The following is a 14012-nucleotide window of genomic DNA, read 5'->3' on the forward strand; positions in this document are numbered from 1 at the left end:
AAGACGGCCAGTTTCTGATATGTATTCTTGCCTGCTATCAGACTGCCCTATTAACTCAATCCCATTTGTTATAATGTAGCGTCCAATGACAGAGGATCTAGTTTTTCCTTAACACTAAAGAGAATATTTGGTTTGTTTTATTTAAAAATCTCCTATGCTATTTTGCCCTTAAATATGTCATCAGAACGGCTCACAGCGTGCAAATAGCAACATAAATTGCAGTATAACTTCAGGTTTAAAAGGAACCACAGTTGTTTGGGTTGGACGCATGAAGCTGCATTATGCTGACAAGAGACAATTGGGCCCTCTAAACCCAGATCCATCTGTTCTGGCTATTAGGAACGGGGAATTCACTCACAGCCTTTTCTAGCTTCTGGCTGTTGGGTATGTCCCCTAAATCTGTTCTTGGGGTTCCCACAGAATAAGGGAGAGCGCACAGATCCACAGGGAAAGAACAGGGAGGGGAAGTTATAATGGTCAACGGTCCTTGTGCTAGTGGATCTACAGTATTTTTCCATGTATAAGACGCCCCCATGCCCCTCTTTTTTGGGACTCCAAATTGAGAAAATGGGGGAAGATTGCCCAGACTTGTTGAGCTTTTTTGGGGGGGCGGGGGGAACTGAAAATCACTCACCTGCAGGACTGCTACAGCCAATTGCACACACATTGACGAAGCCACCAATCATCTGCACGCTCACCAAAAGCACCCACCAATCGCCCGCCCAATTGCCGCAGCAGCCAATACCCAGAGGACATTGCTGCACCCACCAATCACTCGCAAAAACACTGTTGACAATCTCCTGCTCGCGGCAGCCACCAATCGCCCATCCCAACTCTCCACTATCCATGTATGAGATGACCCCCATTTTTTAGCATTAAAAAAAATTAAATAACCTCGTCTTATACACAGGAAAATACGGTATTTGGCTGGATACTGCCCATTGCTTCCACAGTAGAAAACAAACATTTTCACAACACACAGCACACATTTTCTTTCACATAACGACAGTGATAATTTTAGGCACATCCAAATGACAACCATTTTATGCTGGCATTCCATTCCGGGCATCACCTATACATGAAATATGAGAAATACTAAGAATCTTAAAACAGTACCTTGCCATAAATGACTACATTTACTGATCCTTTCAGAATAATGTACCAAGAAGTTCCTTCTTCTCCCTGATTAAATACTGCAGAAGAGAGAGGGAGGGAGGGAGAGAATAATGTAAAGTGGCCAGGGAGGAGAGGCAGTAATAAGATTTATTTACTGATAAAAGAAGAACATTCAACACCTTACAAGCACAACAGGAGCGGGGAACCCACAGAAGACTGAAGTACTGGGGTTCTGAGGTGGTAGAAGGCAAAGCACAAACAAGATTCTTCTTCTGACTACAGCTGAGTATTCAATGTTCCTGTATGTCAAAGCTCCCTGGGAGAAGAAAACTAATGTTTGATGTTTTCTTGTGTTCTTAATATTTTGTTGGGAGCCACCCAGAGTGGCTGGGGCAACCCAGTGAGATGGGTGGCATATAAATATCATCACCACCACCATCCTCACACCAGGAAGTAGGTTCAGCTAGAACCTCTCTCTCCCTTCTTTTCTAAGACTTGGAAGTATGCACCATTAAGATCCCCATGACATACTACCAGATAAAAATGGATGGAATAAGCATCCCATTCTGAAAAGTGGGCATTTCCTATGCATTTCCAATTCACTCTCACAGAGAACAAAAAGGGCCCATTAAATCCTTCCCTGTGATTAACCAAGATCCAAGTCCTGTATCAAATTCATCCCATGCATAATGGGATTTATCCAGGGGCTTTTTTTTCAGGGGAACTCAAGAGACACTCAGTTCCAGCACCTCTCTGGTGGGCGCCATTGCCATTTGTAGGAGAATGAGGGAAGCGTTCAAGGTGAGTTCATAGAATCATAGAATAGAATCATAGAGTTGGAAGAGACCACAAGGGCCATCCAGTCCAACCCCCTGCCAAGCAGGAAACACCATCAAAGCATTCTTGACATATGGCTGTCAAGTTCTGGCACCTCTTTTTCTAGAAAAAAATAGCACTGGATTTTGTCCAAGGTTGAGCATGCAGAAGAAAAGCTCATGCAACAGATATTTCCTTACCCTCTTCCCTACAGCCCCTTGTACCCCACCTCCAAACACTCTCTAGAAGGTTTTGAGGAGACCTGCCAAACTTTGTGGGCTGTGTTAAACAGAACTGCAATGAAAATGGGGGGCAGGGGGTAGAATTGCCCAGAATAAGGTAAAAGACTCTTGTGCTCAGCTGCTCAGGTAACATGGGATGCACAACCCAGTACAAATGGCCCAGCAAATTCCTTAAGGTTTTGTGCTCCTTTTTCGCCCGCAGGTACTGAGTTTTCAACTGCAGTGCCAAAAGCAATTAGGTCAATACGGTTAGCTCAAGTGTAAACCCGCGATAAAATTAATTTCACTTACAGACGGTTCCTGCTTTGGGATGTGACTCGAACACTAGAACACCTGCTAGCTCCCGCTTTACCTTGAAGCAAGACAAACAACAAGCATTATAGTTTTGTTTTTACATCCCTGACTTGTGTAGCTATATATAAACTCATAGGAAGGGGGGGGGGAGGGTTCGGAAGGGAACGGGTGCCAAAACAGTCACAGAAAGCAGCGTTGAGCATCTTCATCGATGTAGGGTCGCTACTGCATCTGTTGTGGAATGCAAATAGAGTATGAAAAGTCATGCAGAAAGTACATGGCTCTCTAAATAATTTGGTAGGATTTAGCAGAAAGTGGTAGACAGCAGTCTGACATAGTGCTATGGGATCGAAATAATCAAACCCCAGAGCGCACGAATTCCTTGTATAAATGCATTTATATGGAGGACACCAGCTCAGACACCACATGAGCCCATCCAGTCACTCTTATATATGTATGGATTGCTGGGTTTTCTTTTGTTTTTGAAGTATATTCTGCAACGTGTCATTGCAACAACAACAACAAGACAGTTGTGGTGGATATATACTGGACTGTTCGCACCTAATTTATAAATCGTTCTGCAATCCTTCCTCAAGGTTACTACATTATTGCTGTTGGGGCACTCTGGCACTATAGTGCAACAAAACTCATATTTGTGATATATAAAAAGTGCTGGTGTTTCAGCAGGTAGTAATGGGACATGAAAAGATGGGAAATGAAGTGGCAAGTCTGCACCTGAAACTTATTTTTCAGGTACAAATAGTATTGAAAAGTCTGATTGTGTGTAACTGCCCAGATACCATCATGAGCACAAATCATCATGCATGTGTAACAAAATGATTGGCTGGGACAGCGCTTGTCCCCACAATCCAATACTATGTCCCTTTTGTATAGAGGGAGGCATCGGCCAGCTACAATTCTATTTGTTTGTTTGCCATTAAGGGTCACAAAATATAAAATGCTCACTGTTGTTGAAAGATGAGACAAAGCCTTAATGTGGAGAATTTCTTCATATATGATTTCTAGGTCATCAGCAGTTCTCTGGCCAGGCCTATGATAAAACACACACAAATATTACAAACTGAACAGCAGCAGAATATCGCAAACTAAATGTAAGTGAACTGTTTGGTCATATGAGATCAAGGAGTTTTTGTTGTTCTTGTCTTACATTTATTTTCTACCTTTATTTCGTCAAAGAACCCAAGGTGACATACATGTGGCTACAGCTACAGGAAGTCAGCCGTCCAGACACTGATCAGATCCAGCCCTAATCAACTTCTGCAAGATGGCAGCCTTATGGGCTTTCAGAGCATACTACCTGACCATAGTTAACCGATTTGAAAACTAATTGCTTCCATACAAGAGCATTTTGTAGTCTTGCATATTCTTCAAACAGATTAATTGTATTCACACATTGTATTCACCAAAGCAAGATAAAGGGTAAAGGGATGCGGGTGGCGCTGTGGTCTAAACCCGAGCCTCTTGGGCTTGCGGATCGGAAGGTCGGTGCTTCAAATCCACACGACGGAGTGAGCTCCCGTTGCTCTGTCCCAGCTCCTGCCAACCTAGCAGTTCGAAAGCACACCAGTGCAAGTAGGTACTGCTGCAGCGGGAAGGTAAACAGCATTTCCGTGCACTCTGGTTTCCGTCACGGTGTTCAGTTGCGCCAGAAGCGGTTTAGTCCTGCTGGCCACAAGACCCGGAAAGCTGTCTGTGGACAAACGCTGGCTCCCTTGGCTTGAAAGCGAGATGAGCGCCACAACCCCATAGTCGCCTTTGACTGGACTTAACCGTCCAGGGGTCCTTTACCAAAGCATCCCCCAAAACTATCTATACCTGGAATCAAATAATTCCTTCCTCTCTATAGCTGGGGTAAGGAATTTTGGGCTTGCTGCCTCAACGCGGAGAATAGCTGTTGCTAAGGAACCACAGCAGGAGAGGACCATTGTGTTATGTCCTGGTTATGGGCTCCGCAGAGGCATTTGATTGGCCACTGTGGAGAAACAGGGTCCTGGACCAGATAGGTTTTTGGTCTGATCTAGCAAGGTTCCCTTTACATTCTTACAGGGTGCTTTTTCTCTCCATCTCTCTCTTTATTAACAAAAACTGCAAAATGGCTGACTTTGCTTTGAAATGATTCAAAACTCTAAAAAAAATCTCATCGTCCTGGCCAGAAGAGTCACACTAAATAGAGGTGTATTTGCCGCCTGTGTGAAGCTCCCTTCTTTTCAACCGACCGTATAAATAATGTATGAGGGAGGAAGAGAGAGAGGGAGAGAGAAAGGTTTGTGGCACTACCCGGCAATCTTTTCACTCAGCAGTTACGGTATTTCATCTTTGCCAAAAAAGAAGTGGGCTGGAATTTCTCATTTAAATAGATGTAGTCCCCAAAAAGGTCATTTGAAATCTAAAGTGACTTTACCTCACAGATCTGTCAAGGAAGCTATTTTTCATCAAGTGTGCCTATAACAGAGTTGCTAAACTTTTCTGGAGCCAGAATTTCAAAGCAGGTTTTTTGGGGGGAGGGGGAGGGGGGTTGTGGTTTCTAATTGGAATGTATTGAATGAAGAGTCGCTTTTAATTTCTGGCCCATGAATACCTTTTCATGGCAGAAAAGTCTGCAAAAAAGTCAAGATCTCTCGGCTGAACCGCCATGTTTGAAAAGCCGTTGTCAATGATAACATGGCACACAGGAGACTGCATTTTGTGCGTGCGTGTGTGAAACATTACATTATGACATTATGAGTTTATTATGTTAGTCAATATAAAGCAAAAGCTGCTTTAGTACAGCTATAGGGAGATTTTGGTGGGGAAGCAGGTGGTGCTGTGGTCTAAACCACTGAGCCTCTTGGGCTTGCCAATCAGAAGGTCGGTGGTTCGAATCCCTGTGACGAGGTGAGCTCCCGTTGCTCTGTCCCAGCTCCTGCCAACCTAGCAGTTTGAAAGCACGCCAGTGCAAGTAGATAAATAGGTACTGCTGTGGCGGGAAGGTAAATGGCATTTCCGTGCACTCTGGTTTCTGTCACGGTGACCCGTTGCGCCAGAAGTGGTTTAGTAAAGCTGGCCACATGACCCGGATAGCTGTCTGTGGACAAACGCCACCTCCCTTGGCCTGAAAGCGAGATGAGCGCCGCAACCCCGGTCACCTTTGTCTGGACTTGATTCTACACTATTCTAACAAATAACTTGAATCCTGTGCAGACAGACTTGGAAGTATATACCATAGAAATCAGTGGAATTTTCTTCCAAGTACACACGGCGAGATTGGGTCTGCAAAATGGTTAAAATGTAGGCAAAACATTTACTAAGTTGCAATAGGACATGTTTGAAAAGTAGCACAGAATAACAGCAAAAAGAAAAGACACGGAAAAGTGTATTTCTAGTTGAAACATCTTTTTTTGTTGTTATAATTTTCATCGGCAAAACAGACTACGGTTAGGTTTTTCTATTCAAAGGCATGTTTTATTATTCATTATGTTTGCTTCTTGACTTTCCATAAGACAGTTTAACATTAATAAATTCCACCATTAAAAATAAACAATTTACATAAAAGTAATAAAACTGTATAAAAAGCAGATCAGATGGCAGCCAGTTTAAAAACATAGTTAAATTTTAAAAGAGAGATTAAACACAACGCAACAGGCAAAAGGAAAAAAAGGGGGGGAGCCCTGTTTAAATAAAAAGGTTTTTTGCCACCTGCCAGAAACCGAGCAACAAGGAGGCTAAATGAACATCCTTGAAAATGAATTTTCAAAATCTCGATATAGCCACTAAAAAGGCCCTGTCTTGATTTCCCACCAAATCCACATCAGTTGTTGGTTGGACAGAGAAAAGGGCTGCTCTGGAAAGTCATATCTGGTGATAATCACAAATGTGACTGCTACATGTGCATATTTGATGATTGGCAGCCTCAAGATTTTCCCCCTTTCCATGTCATCATTACCTTTTAAAAGCAGCACCTAATTAGAAGTTTTTAACTGTATAGGTATCATCTTTTTATTATTTTCTGGCAGTATTTCATCAGCGCAGTTGCAAATGTGCTTTCTAATTTATGTGTGCGCACGCTTGCATTCATCTGTGGTGTTTTTTGTTTGGTTTTGGTAAGCAGCCACGCAGGTATAAGCCCCCAAATTCCCACTGCATTAACGACCTGCTTTTTATCTGGTAGACATGCCGTTCTGATTCATATATACTTTAAGCTTTCCTTTAACACGAGTGAAAATGTCACACGGTCTGTTGCAGAGGCATCTCAGACTTCTCCTTGTCCAGGTGTGGGAAGATATTAAGTGGTGTGGTGCACCAATGATGTAGATTTCTCGGATCCTGCTGTGTGAAGACCTACTTTCTGCAGGAAACCCGTTGGGTGAGCTATGTCTTAGTTATACCCAAGATAAAGTAAATGGGAGGTTCCGGGAGAAGCAAACTACACATTAGTGGAAGGGAGAGCTTGGGTGAAATTACATGATCAGTAAACACCGTTGGCTGCTTGGTAGTCTATCAAGGTCACAGACACCGAGTTTCTCTGTTGCTGCCGTGCGGGCAAGAATGAAAATTGCATCTCTGTATATAAGCACTGCTGTGCCTCACAGTGCCTGCATATCCCTGTTCTTATTGCAAACTTGGATAAACCTCTGTCCAAGAAGAAAAAAGATCAGGGCGTAGAGGACAAGATGGCAGTCAATATCATTTTATTTAGGCGAAACAAAATTTAAAAATTCCTTCCAGTAGCACCTTAGAGACCAACTTAGTTTTGTCATTGATATGAACTTTTGTGTGCATGCACACTTCTTCAGAAGCTCATACCAATGACAAACTTAGTTGGTCTCTAAGGTGCTACTGGAAGGAAATTTTTTATTTTGTTTCAACTACGTCAGACCAACACAGCTACCTACCTGTATTTTATTTAGGGTCTACTATATGCCAGGTATTGCATAGGGAACTGTAGTGATGTGTCCCAACCTTTCTTTAAAAAATGTTTAATTTTTTAAATTACATTTTCATCACTTTGACCAATTAATTTCAAACTTCGAATATGTTATACATTTCTCTTATAACTTGACTCCCCACCTTCCCTTCCACACTGTTTTTATATGAGCAGAACAGTGGTGACCTGGCTCCCTCATAGCCAATTCCTGTGCTACCATTGGGTATGTCAGCCAACCAGCTAGATCAGGGGAGGTGTTTGGTGAGAGCAATAATAGCATTGCTGCAGCTTCCGCCATCCTTGGTGGTAGAGCAGGCAGGCGGATGGCCTCTGTAGGCCCTGCTGGGGCTAGTGGGCCACAGTATTTGCCAAAATGTGTTGGATGCTGATACTGGCCTGCTGTACGTCTTGACCTTAAGGGCGGGCAGTGGGATGGAGCGGGGCGGGGGGAGGGATTTTAATGAGAAAAACAGTGCTTGAAAAAGAGTAAATCTGCTCCCCCATCAAAATCAGGCTTTCCCATAACTGCTATAAGTACAGTGTCAGGGAGGTTGCTGGCTACCCTCGACCAACGGCACTCCAAACCGTCTTGTCTTTAAGACTTTTATTGTGAATATTATTTACAGTGCCAGAGCTTCATGAAAACATGTCTACTCAGTATCATCAGATTCTCCCAATGGCGCTTTTCGGCTCCTCCCCTAGCAGAGTAGTTTGGGGACCCCAAATCTCCACCCCCCTGCGTTTGCGAGCCGCTGATCGCCTCAGTTCCGGGGTGAATTTGAAAGGACGCCCCTCTGATGTTTCCCCGCTAGAAACCTCTGCTGACCCCTCCTCCCTTGCGGGTATCACAGGCTGTAGGCAGTGCTTCTGGATGCTGCCTGAGCCCTGCACCACTCTGCTCATTTCCTCCTTCCTGTCTCTTGCCCCTCCTCTGCCGCTGTTGGCAGAGCCGTTTGAAGAACTGGATTTGATGAGGGGTGGCTGTTCCCTGTAAGCCCACCCCCTTACATACAGCAATGCCTCTGGTTATGAACTGTCCTTGCAAATGCTTTGGGTTATGAGCTCCGCTAATCCGGAAGTAGGTGCTCCTGGTTGCGAACTTTGCCCCAGGATGTGAGCAGAAATCACGCACGGAGGCCCCATTAGCAAAAGCGCGCCTCAGGTTAAGAACAGTTTTGAGTTGAGAACGGACCTCCGGAACCAATTAAGTTCAGAACCAGAGGTACCACTGTATTTTTAAAGACTGCGAGAGATCTTGTAACATGCCCAGTATGGCACTTGGATAACTGGGCAAGGTAGTAGGAAAGGATCCATAGCCTTGTCGCACAGCAACTGCATGTTACAGTTAACAATTTCCTTGTTAAATATTGGATTTGATTCATCCTTTTTAACTGCTTGAATTTGTGCAATTAGCTAAATGCAGATTAAGAAATAAAAATTCAATTTAGGCTGTCATTCCTGAATTGCAAAATAATTTTTTGTTAAAAAAATTAAGTCACAGCTTTCAAATATTTTTCCAGGCGCATAACTATGGATTTCTACTCACAGCTTTGTTGCTTGCACTGAAAAAGAAGGAAGCTAATTTTACATTTCTAGCAATGCATGTTTGAAAAGCGGGGGGGGGGGGCAACCTTACCAATAGCAACAAGCGCCTGCCAATTCCCCCCCTTACAGCTTTCTTTTCTGCCTTCTTTTTTTTAAAAAAACAACAACACTACAGGCTTTCTTTCATCAATTGACAGTTAAAACGTTGCAGTTAATGTAATAAATAGAGAATTTTTAAAGTTGCCTGTCAAAACAAGTGACACTTTCTGCAAGTGAGTTTCAAACTGGAAACAATAGAAAGCACCTTTTAAAGCAACAGAGTCATTATACAATCAAATGCTCAAAGTGATCTATTCAGCATGGTTTTTTTCTTTTTCTTTTTGAAATTGCATTATTTCTTTCACGGTAATTATACTAGGATTTTTTTTGCATCCTCTTGGAGAGTTGCAAGTCAAAGGCAGCAGCTGTGCCGATATGCAAATGGGAAGTATTTTTTCAAGCCAATACCGAGCCAATATTCTACACCTCTTGTAAACTTTAATCGTATGGCCAGGATAACTTGTCAAAACTAGTGCAAGTTCCCACAGATGAGACGGTAAATCTGTGTCTGGACTGTACCACGGAATACAAGATCAGGATTAACATGATACAATACCTTCCCATGAGAAAGGTGTCAGACAAATGTTGGACTGTGGCCACAGAGTTCTTGAAGGACGAGCGGCAACCTAGTTATCTAGCATCGGGAATAAGGCTCAAGGTTCAAAATGTATCAACCTGCTGTCAGAGACAAGTCAGTAATTGTTGATTATCTTACGGCTTTCTGAGGATCATCCTCATATGGGCATCTGGTCCAATCTGCGAGAGCAGAAGCATGGTGTCTTGCAGTTCTTCATCGCATTCTTTCTTCTCTTCCTCGGTTGGCATGGGGGCATCTTCATGCTCATCGTCCAAAAATCGATAAAACAAGTATTTGTCCTGGAAGTTCTGTTCTTGATCCACTGAAAACATCATCAATACGAATGTAACAATTATTAGCACAGGAAGGCATTACAGCGGTACCTCGCAAGACGAATGCCCTGCAAGACGAATTTTTCGCAAGACGAATGCGTTTTGCGATCTGATGGTGACTTGCAAGATGAATTCATTTTGCGAAAAATTCATCTTGCAAATCACGGTTTCCCATAGGAATGCATTGAAATTTAATTAATGCGTTCCTATGGGCAAAAAAAGAAATTTCAATGCATTCCTATGGGAAACCGTGGTTCGCAAGACGAATTTTTCGCAAAACAAATTGACTCATGGAACGAATTAAATTCGTCTTGCGAGGCACCACTGTATAGCTTAAACAAGGTATCACGGCCTGGAAGCCTAGTTCTCAATGGGAGAACTCTGGGAGAAATTCAACGTCACTGTCTTCTGATCATTGCATCAGCACAAGCATTTTGGCTTGCCAGAGAACGATCCCCACCCCTCTCCTCCCCTCAAGCACTGTTCTGGGGGTTTTCCCAACTACCCGAAGCCAACTGGGTGTGTCTGAGGGGTGGGCAGGGGGAAATCCCCATTATGCTATCAGAAATCCTTCTCATGTAGTACCTGTATAGTACTGTATAGCACCTGTATACACACTTGCCTCTTCATGCATTCAGTCTGACCACAAAAGGGGTGGACATGCTTACGAGCCTCCTTGCAATTGGCAATGCAAGCCCCTTCAAAGATAAGCATGAAATTTGGCAGTGGAGGAATAGGGCTGGTACACAAAGGAATGTTGGGGGATGGCGTGCTCTTTCTGCCCTTGCATAGTCAAGAGGAACATCTCCACCCCCATCATTCAGCCCGGACACTGAGGTCCAGCTCCCACGGCCTTCTGGTGGTTCCCTCCCTGCAAGAAGTTGAGGTTACAGGGAACCAGGCAGAAGGCCTTCTCAGTAGTGGTGCCCACCCTGTGGAACATCAGATGTCAAGGAAATAAACTACCTGACTTTTATAAGACATCTGAAGGCAGCCCTGTTTAGGAAAGTTTTTAATGTTTGATGTTTTATCCTGTTTTTAATATTCTGTTGGGAGCTACCCAGAGTGGCTGGGGAAACCCAGCCAGATGGGCGGGGTGTAAATAATAAATTATTATTATTATCATTATTATTATTAGGCCATTATCTCACCAAACATTTCTATCTATCTATAAGCAAGTTCCTAAGTGCCACAACACTGTTAGCATTGCACAATCCCGAAGCACCATATAACCCAGAGATGTAAATATGGGGCTATTTTTTTTTTAAACCCTCCTTACTGCTATAAAAATCAATGGGTGGTAGCTAACTATTCAACAAAATCCCACCAGTTTACAAAAGAAACAGACATTAACCAGCCTGATATGTTTTGATGAAAGGCAGTATATAAAATAAATAAACAGAAAATTAATTACTTAATTAAGTTGGGGCAAAAGCATACCAACCCCCTTCCCCACCATTTGAATGGCACAATCCAAATTTACCAGCATGCACCCAAATCCCTACTGCAAAATACTGACATTCTATAACAGGGGTCGGCAACCTAAGGCCCATTGGCCACAAGCAGCCCACGGGGGTCGTTTTACTGGCCCCCGAGCTGCGCTGCCTGTTCAGCAAGTCCCTGCGTGCTGCACTAAACCAGAGCAGCGTGGCATGGGGACTCACCAAGCGGTGCCAGAAACTGTGTCTGCGCATGCACAGATGCCGAAAACTGTGTCTCCGCAGACGCAGACACTGGAAATCACGTCTGCTCAGACGCAGATGCCGGAAATCACAGGCACGCGCACGATCCGGCCCACAGAGGGGGCTCCACAGCAGTGAACTGGCCCAGGAAAGGCAAGCCTTGCCGACCCCTGTTCTATAATAAAGACACTCTATAATATTATGCATTTTCACAGACGGTTATGCCCCCAAAAGAACTGTGATCCCTTTGGGATTGCTAAGGAATCTACGCCATGGACCTAGTAAAGTGTTTTCCAAACTTGAGTCTCCAGCTGTTTTCAGACTACAATTCCCATCATCCCTGACCACTGCGTCTTGTTAGTTAGGGATGATGGGAGTTGTAGTCCACAAAAAAAAAAAAAACCAGCTGGAGACCCACGTTTGGGAAACACTGATCTGAGTGGGAGGAATTTCCTATAAAGCAAAAGAGCTTCCCTTACCATGATTGAGAACACCTTCCTCCAACAATACTTGCCACATGCCCACAGCCTGCGTCCGTAAATGAACGACCGAACTCTGCTGCATTATCCAGTCTACCAGTTCTGTTCCTACACAGCACTGTCTGAGGGAGGAAAGAAATAGGGTTTTTTTATTTAAAAAGATGTTTTACATCACCTGCTGGTTTTAAACACTTGATATCCTGTATAATAACTATTTAGAAGTAAATGGAACCAGGTCAAGAAAGTGGACTTTGAAGAAAATGGCAAGATACTGGATACAGGATTATGCATATACAGTCACAGGCAGAGACTCCTCCTCCAGCTGTTATGGGACTACAACTCCCATCATCCCTGACCACTGGTCCTGTTAGCTAGGAATCATGGGAGTTGTAGTCCCCAAAACAGCTGGAGGGCCGAGTTTGCCTATGCCTGGGCTAGAGCTATCCTTTATCGAGTTTCACTGTGATGAAAACAAAACAAAACCTCATCTGTTCCTGGATGAAGGTTTGTTTCCATTCTGATGAGGAGTTCTGTGCAATTCAAATGATTGCAGGTTGAATCAAATATATCTTGGTAACCTATTTCGTTCCTAATATTTGGGCAGTGTTCTCGAAGCTACGAACATGAGTCTGACCAAACTGCGGGAGGCAGTGGAAGACAGGAGTGCCTGGCGTGCTCTGGTCCATAGAGTCACGAAGAGTCGGATACAACTAAATGACTAAACAACAAACCTATCTCGTTCCTAATATAGAAAAAAAATCCCCAGCTCCTAACTTCCCACACATATTTACTATTAGCAACAGAAAACCTAAGACCTCAAGAGTATTTAATTAAATCATTCAGTCCTCTTTTGAAGGTGCACCTCATTACTGGAGAAAGAAAGGTAAGTTAGCTATCCTTAGTTTTAAATTTCTATTCTGGCAGAACTACAAAAATAATTTAGTTTATCCAAGGCAGTGCTGCCACCAGCAGGATAAACAGAAGCATGAGCAATAATAAACATAAATCTATACCTACTAAAACAGAGAGAGGGAGAAAGAATTACAAGTACACTGAGGCCAAATCTAAGGGGGCAGGCCCAATTTAAGCATGAAATTGGACATTTAAAGAACGTTATTGTTCATGTGGCATTTTGGGCTGCAAGAGAAATTCAGTTTGCATATTAAAGGGCAAATCTACCTAATTTGCACTTCCTGAAACGGTATATGAAGAGGAACACAACCATCCTTCAAAATCTGCACGTTTCCAAATTTTGCAGTGCAATTCTCCAACAACGAATGCATTTACTACGTAAAGCGTGCAGATTAGGCAACAACAACATACAAAAAATCTGTACATTAGGAGACATTTGCTCAGAAATGCTGACAAATTTTCATGAGGACTTTAAAAAACTGATCATCAAACTGATGTAGAAATGTAGAGACCTGAACTTAACAGGGAAGATGAGAAATTGACAGATTTGCCCCCCACCATATGGCCTGTGCCATTATTATTATTATTATTATTATTATTATTATTATTATTATTAGCATTTATATACCACCTTTCTCATCCAAGGAGCTCAAGGTGGTATGTACATGGTTCTCCTTCTCCCCCCATTTCACCTTCACAACAACCCTGTGAGGTAGGCTAGGCTAAGAGATGGTGCCTGGGCCAATGAGCTTAATGACTGAGTGGGGATTTGAACCTTGGTCTCTGAGGTCATGGTCCAGCACACTATAATCATTACGCCACACTGGCTCTTTGTTTGAACCCAGTTGCCTAGAATGACACACACTCAGGTCTATCATTTTCAATCTGTGCTTGGTGGGTTGCCATCGTATCGCCAGCACCGATACAGTCGTACCTTGGGTCCCAAGCGCCTTGCGACTTGAACGTTTTCGCCCGAATACCACAAACCCGGAAA

The 14012-nt window shown here is 43.3% G+C and overlaps 1 protein-coding gene across 3 annotated transcripts in view; it reads right to left on the bottom strand.

The window, feature by feature from the left end:
- The window catches only part of RAPGEF4 (Rap guanine nucleotide exchange factor 4), a 151282-nt gene that overhangs the window by 43103 nt on the left and 94167 nt on the right, over positions 1-14012 (bottom strand). For all 3 annotated transcript variants that reach the window (XM_035135206.2, XM_035135200.2, XM_035135217.2), the window contains 5 exons: positions 12107-12228; positions 9752-9935; positions 3435-3519; positions 2466-2526; positions 1117-1193 (listed from right to left, as the gene is read on the bottom strand). In XM_035135206.2, coding sequence (XP_034991097.2) covers positions 1117-1193; positions 2466-2526; positions 3435-3519; positions 9752-9935; positions 12107-12228 — 529 coding nt within the window. The remainder of the gene's footprint in view (positions 1-1116; positions 1194-2465; positions 2527-3434; positions 3520-9751; positions 9936-12106; positions 12229-14012) is intronic.

This window comes from Zootoca vivipara, chromosome 1 (assembly GCF_963506605.1).
Source record: "Zootoca vivipara chromosome 1, rZooViv1.1, whole genome shotgun sequence".
NCBI lineage: Eukaryota > Metazoa > Chordata > Lepidosauria > Squamata > Lacertidae > Zootoca > Zootoca vivipara.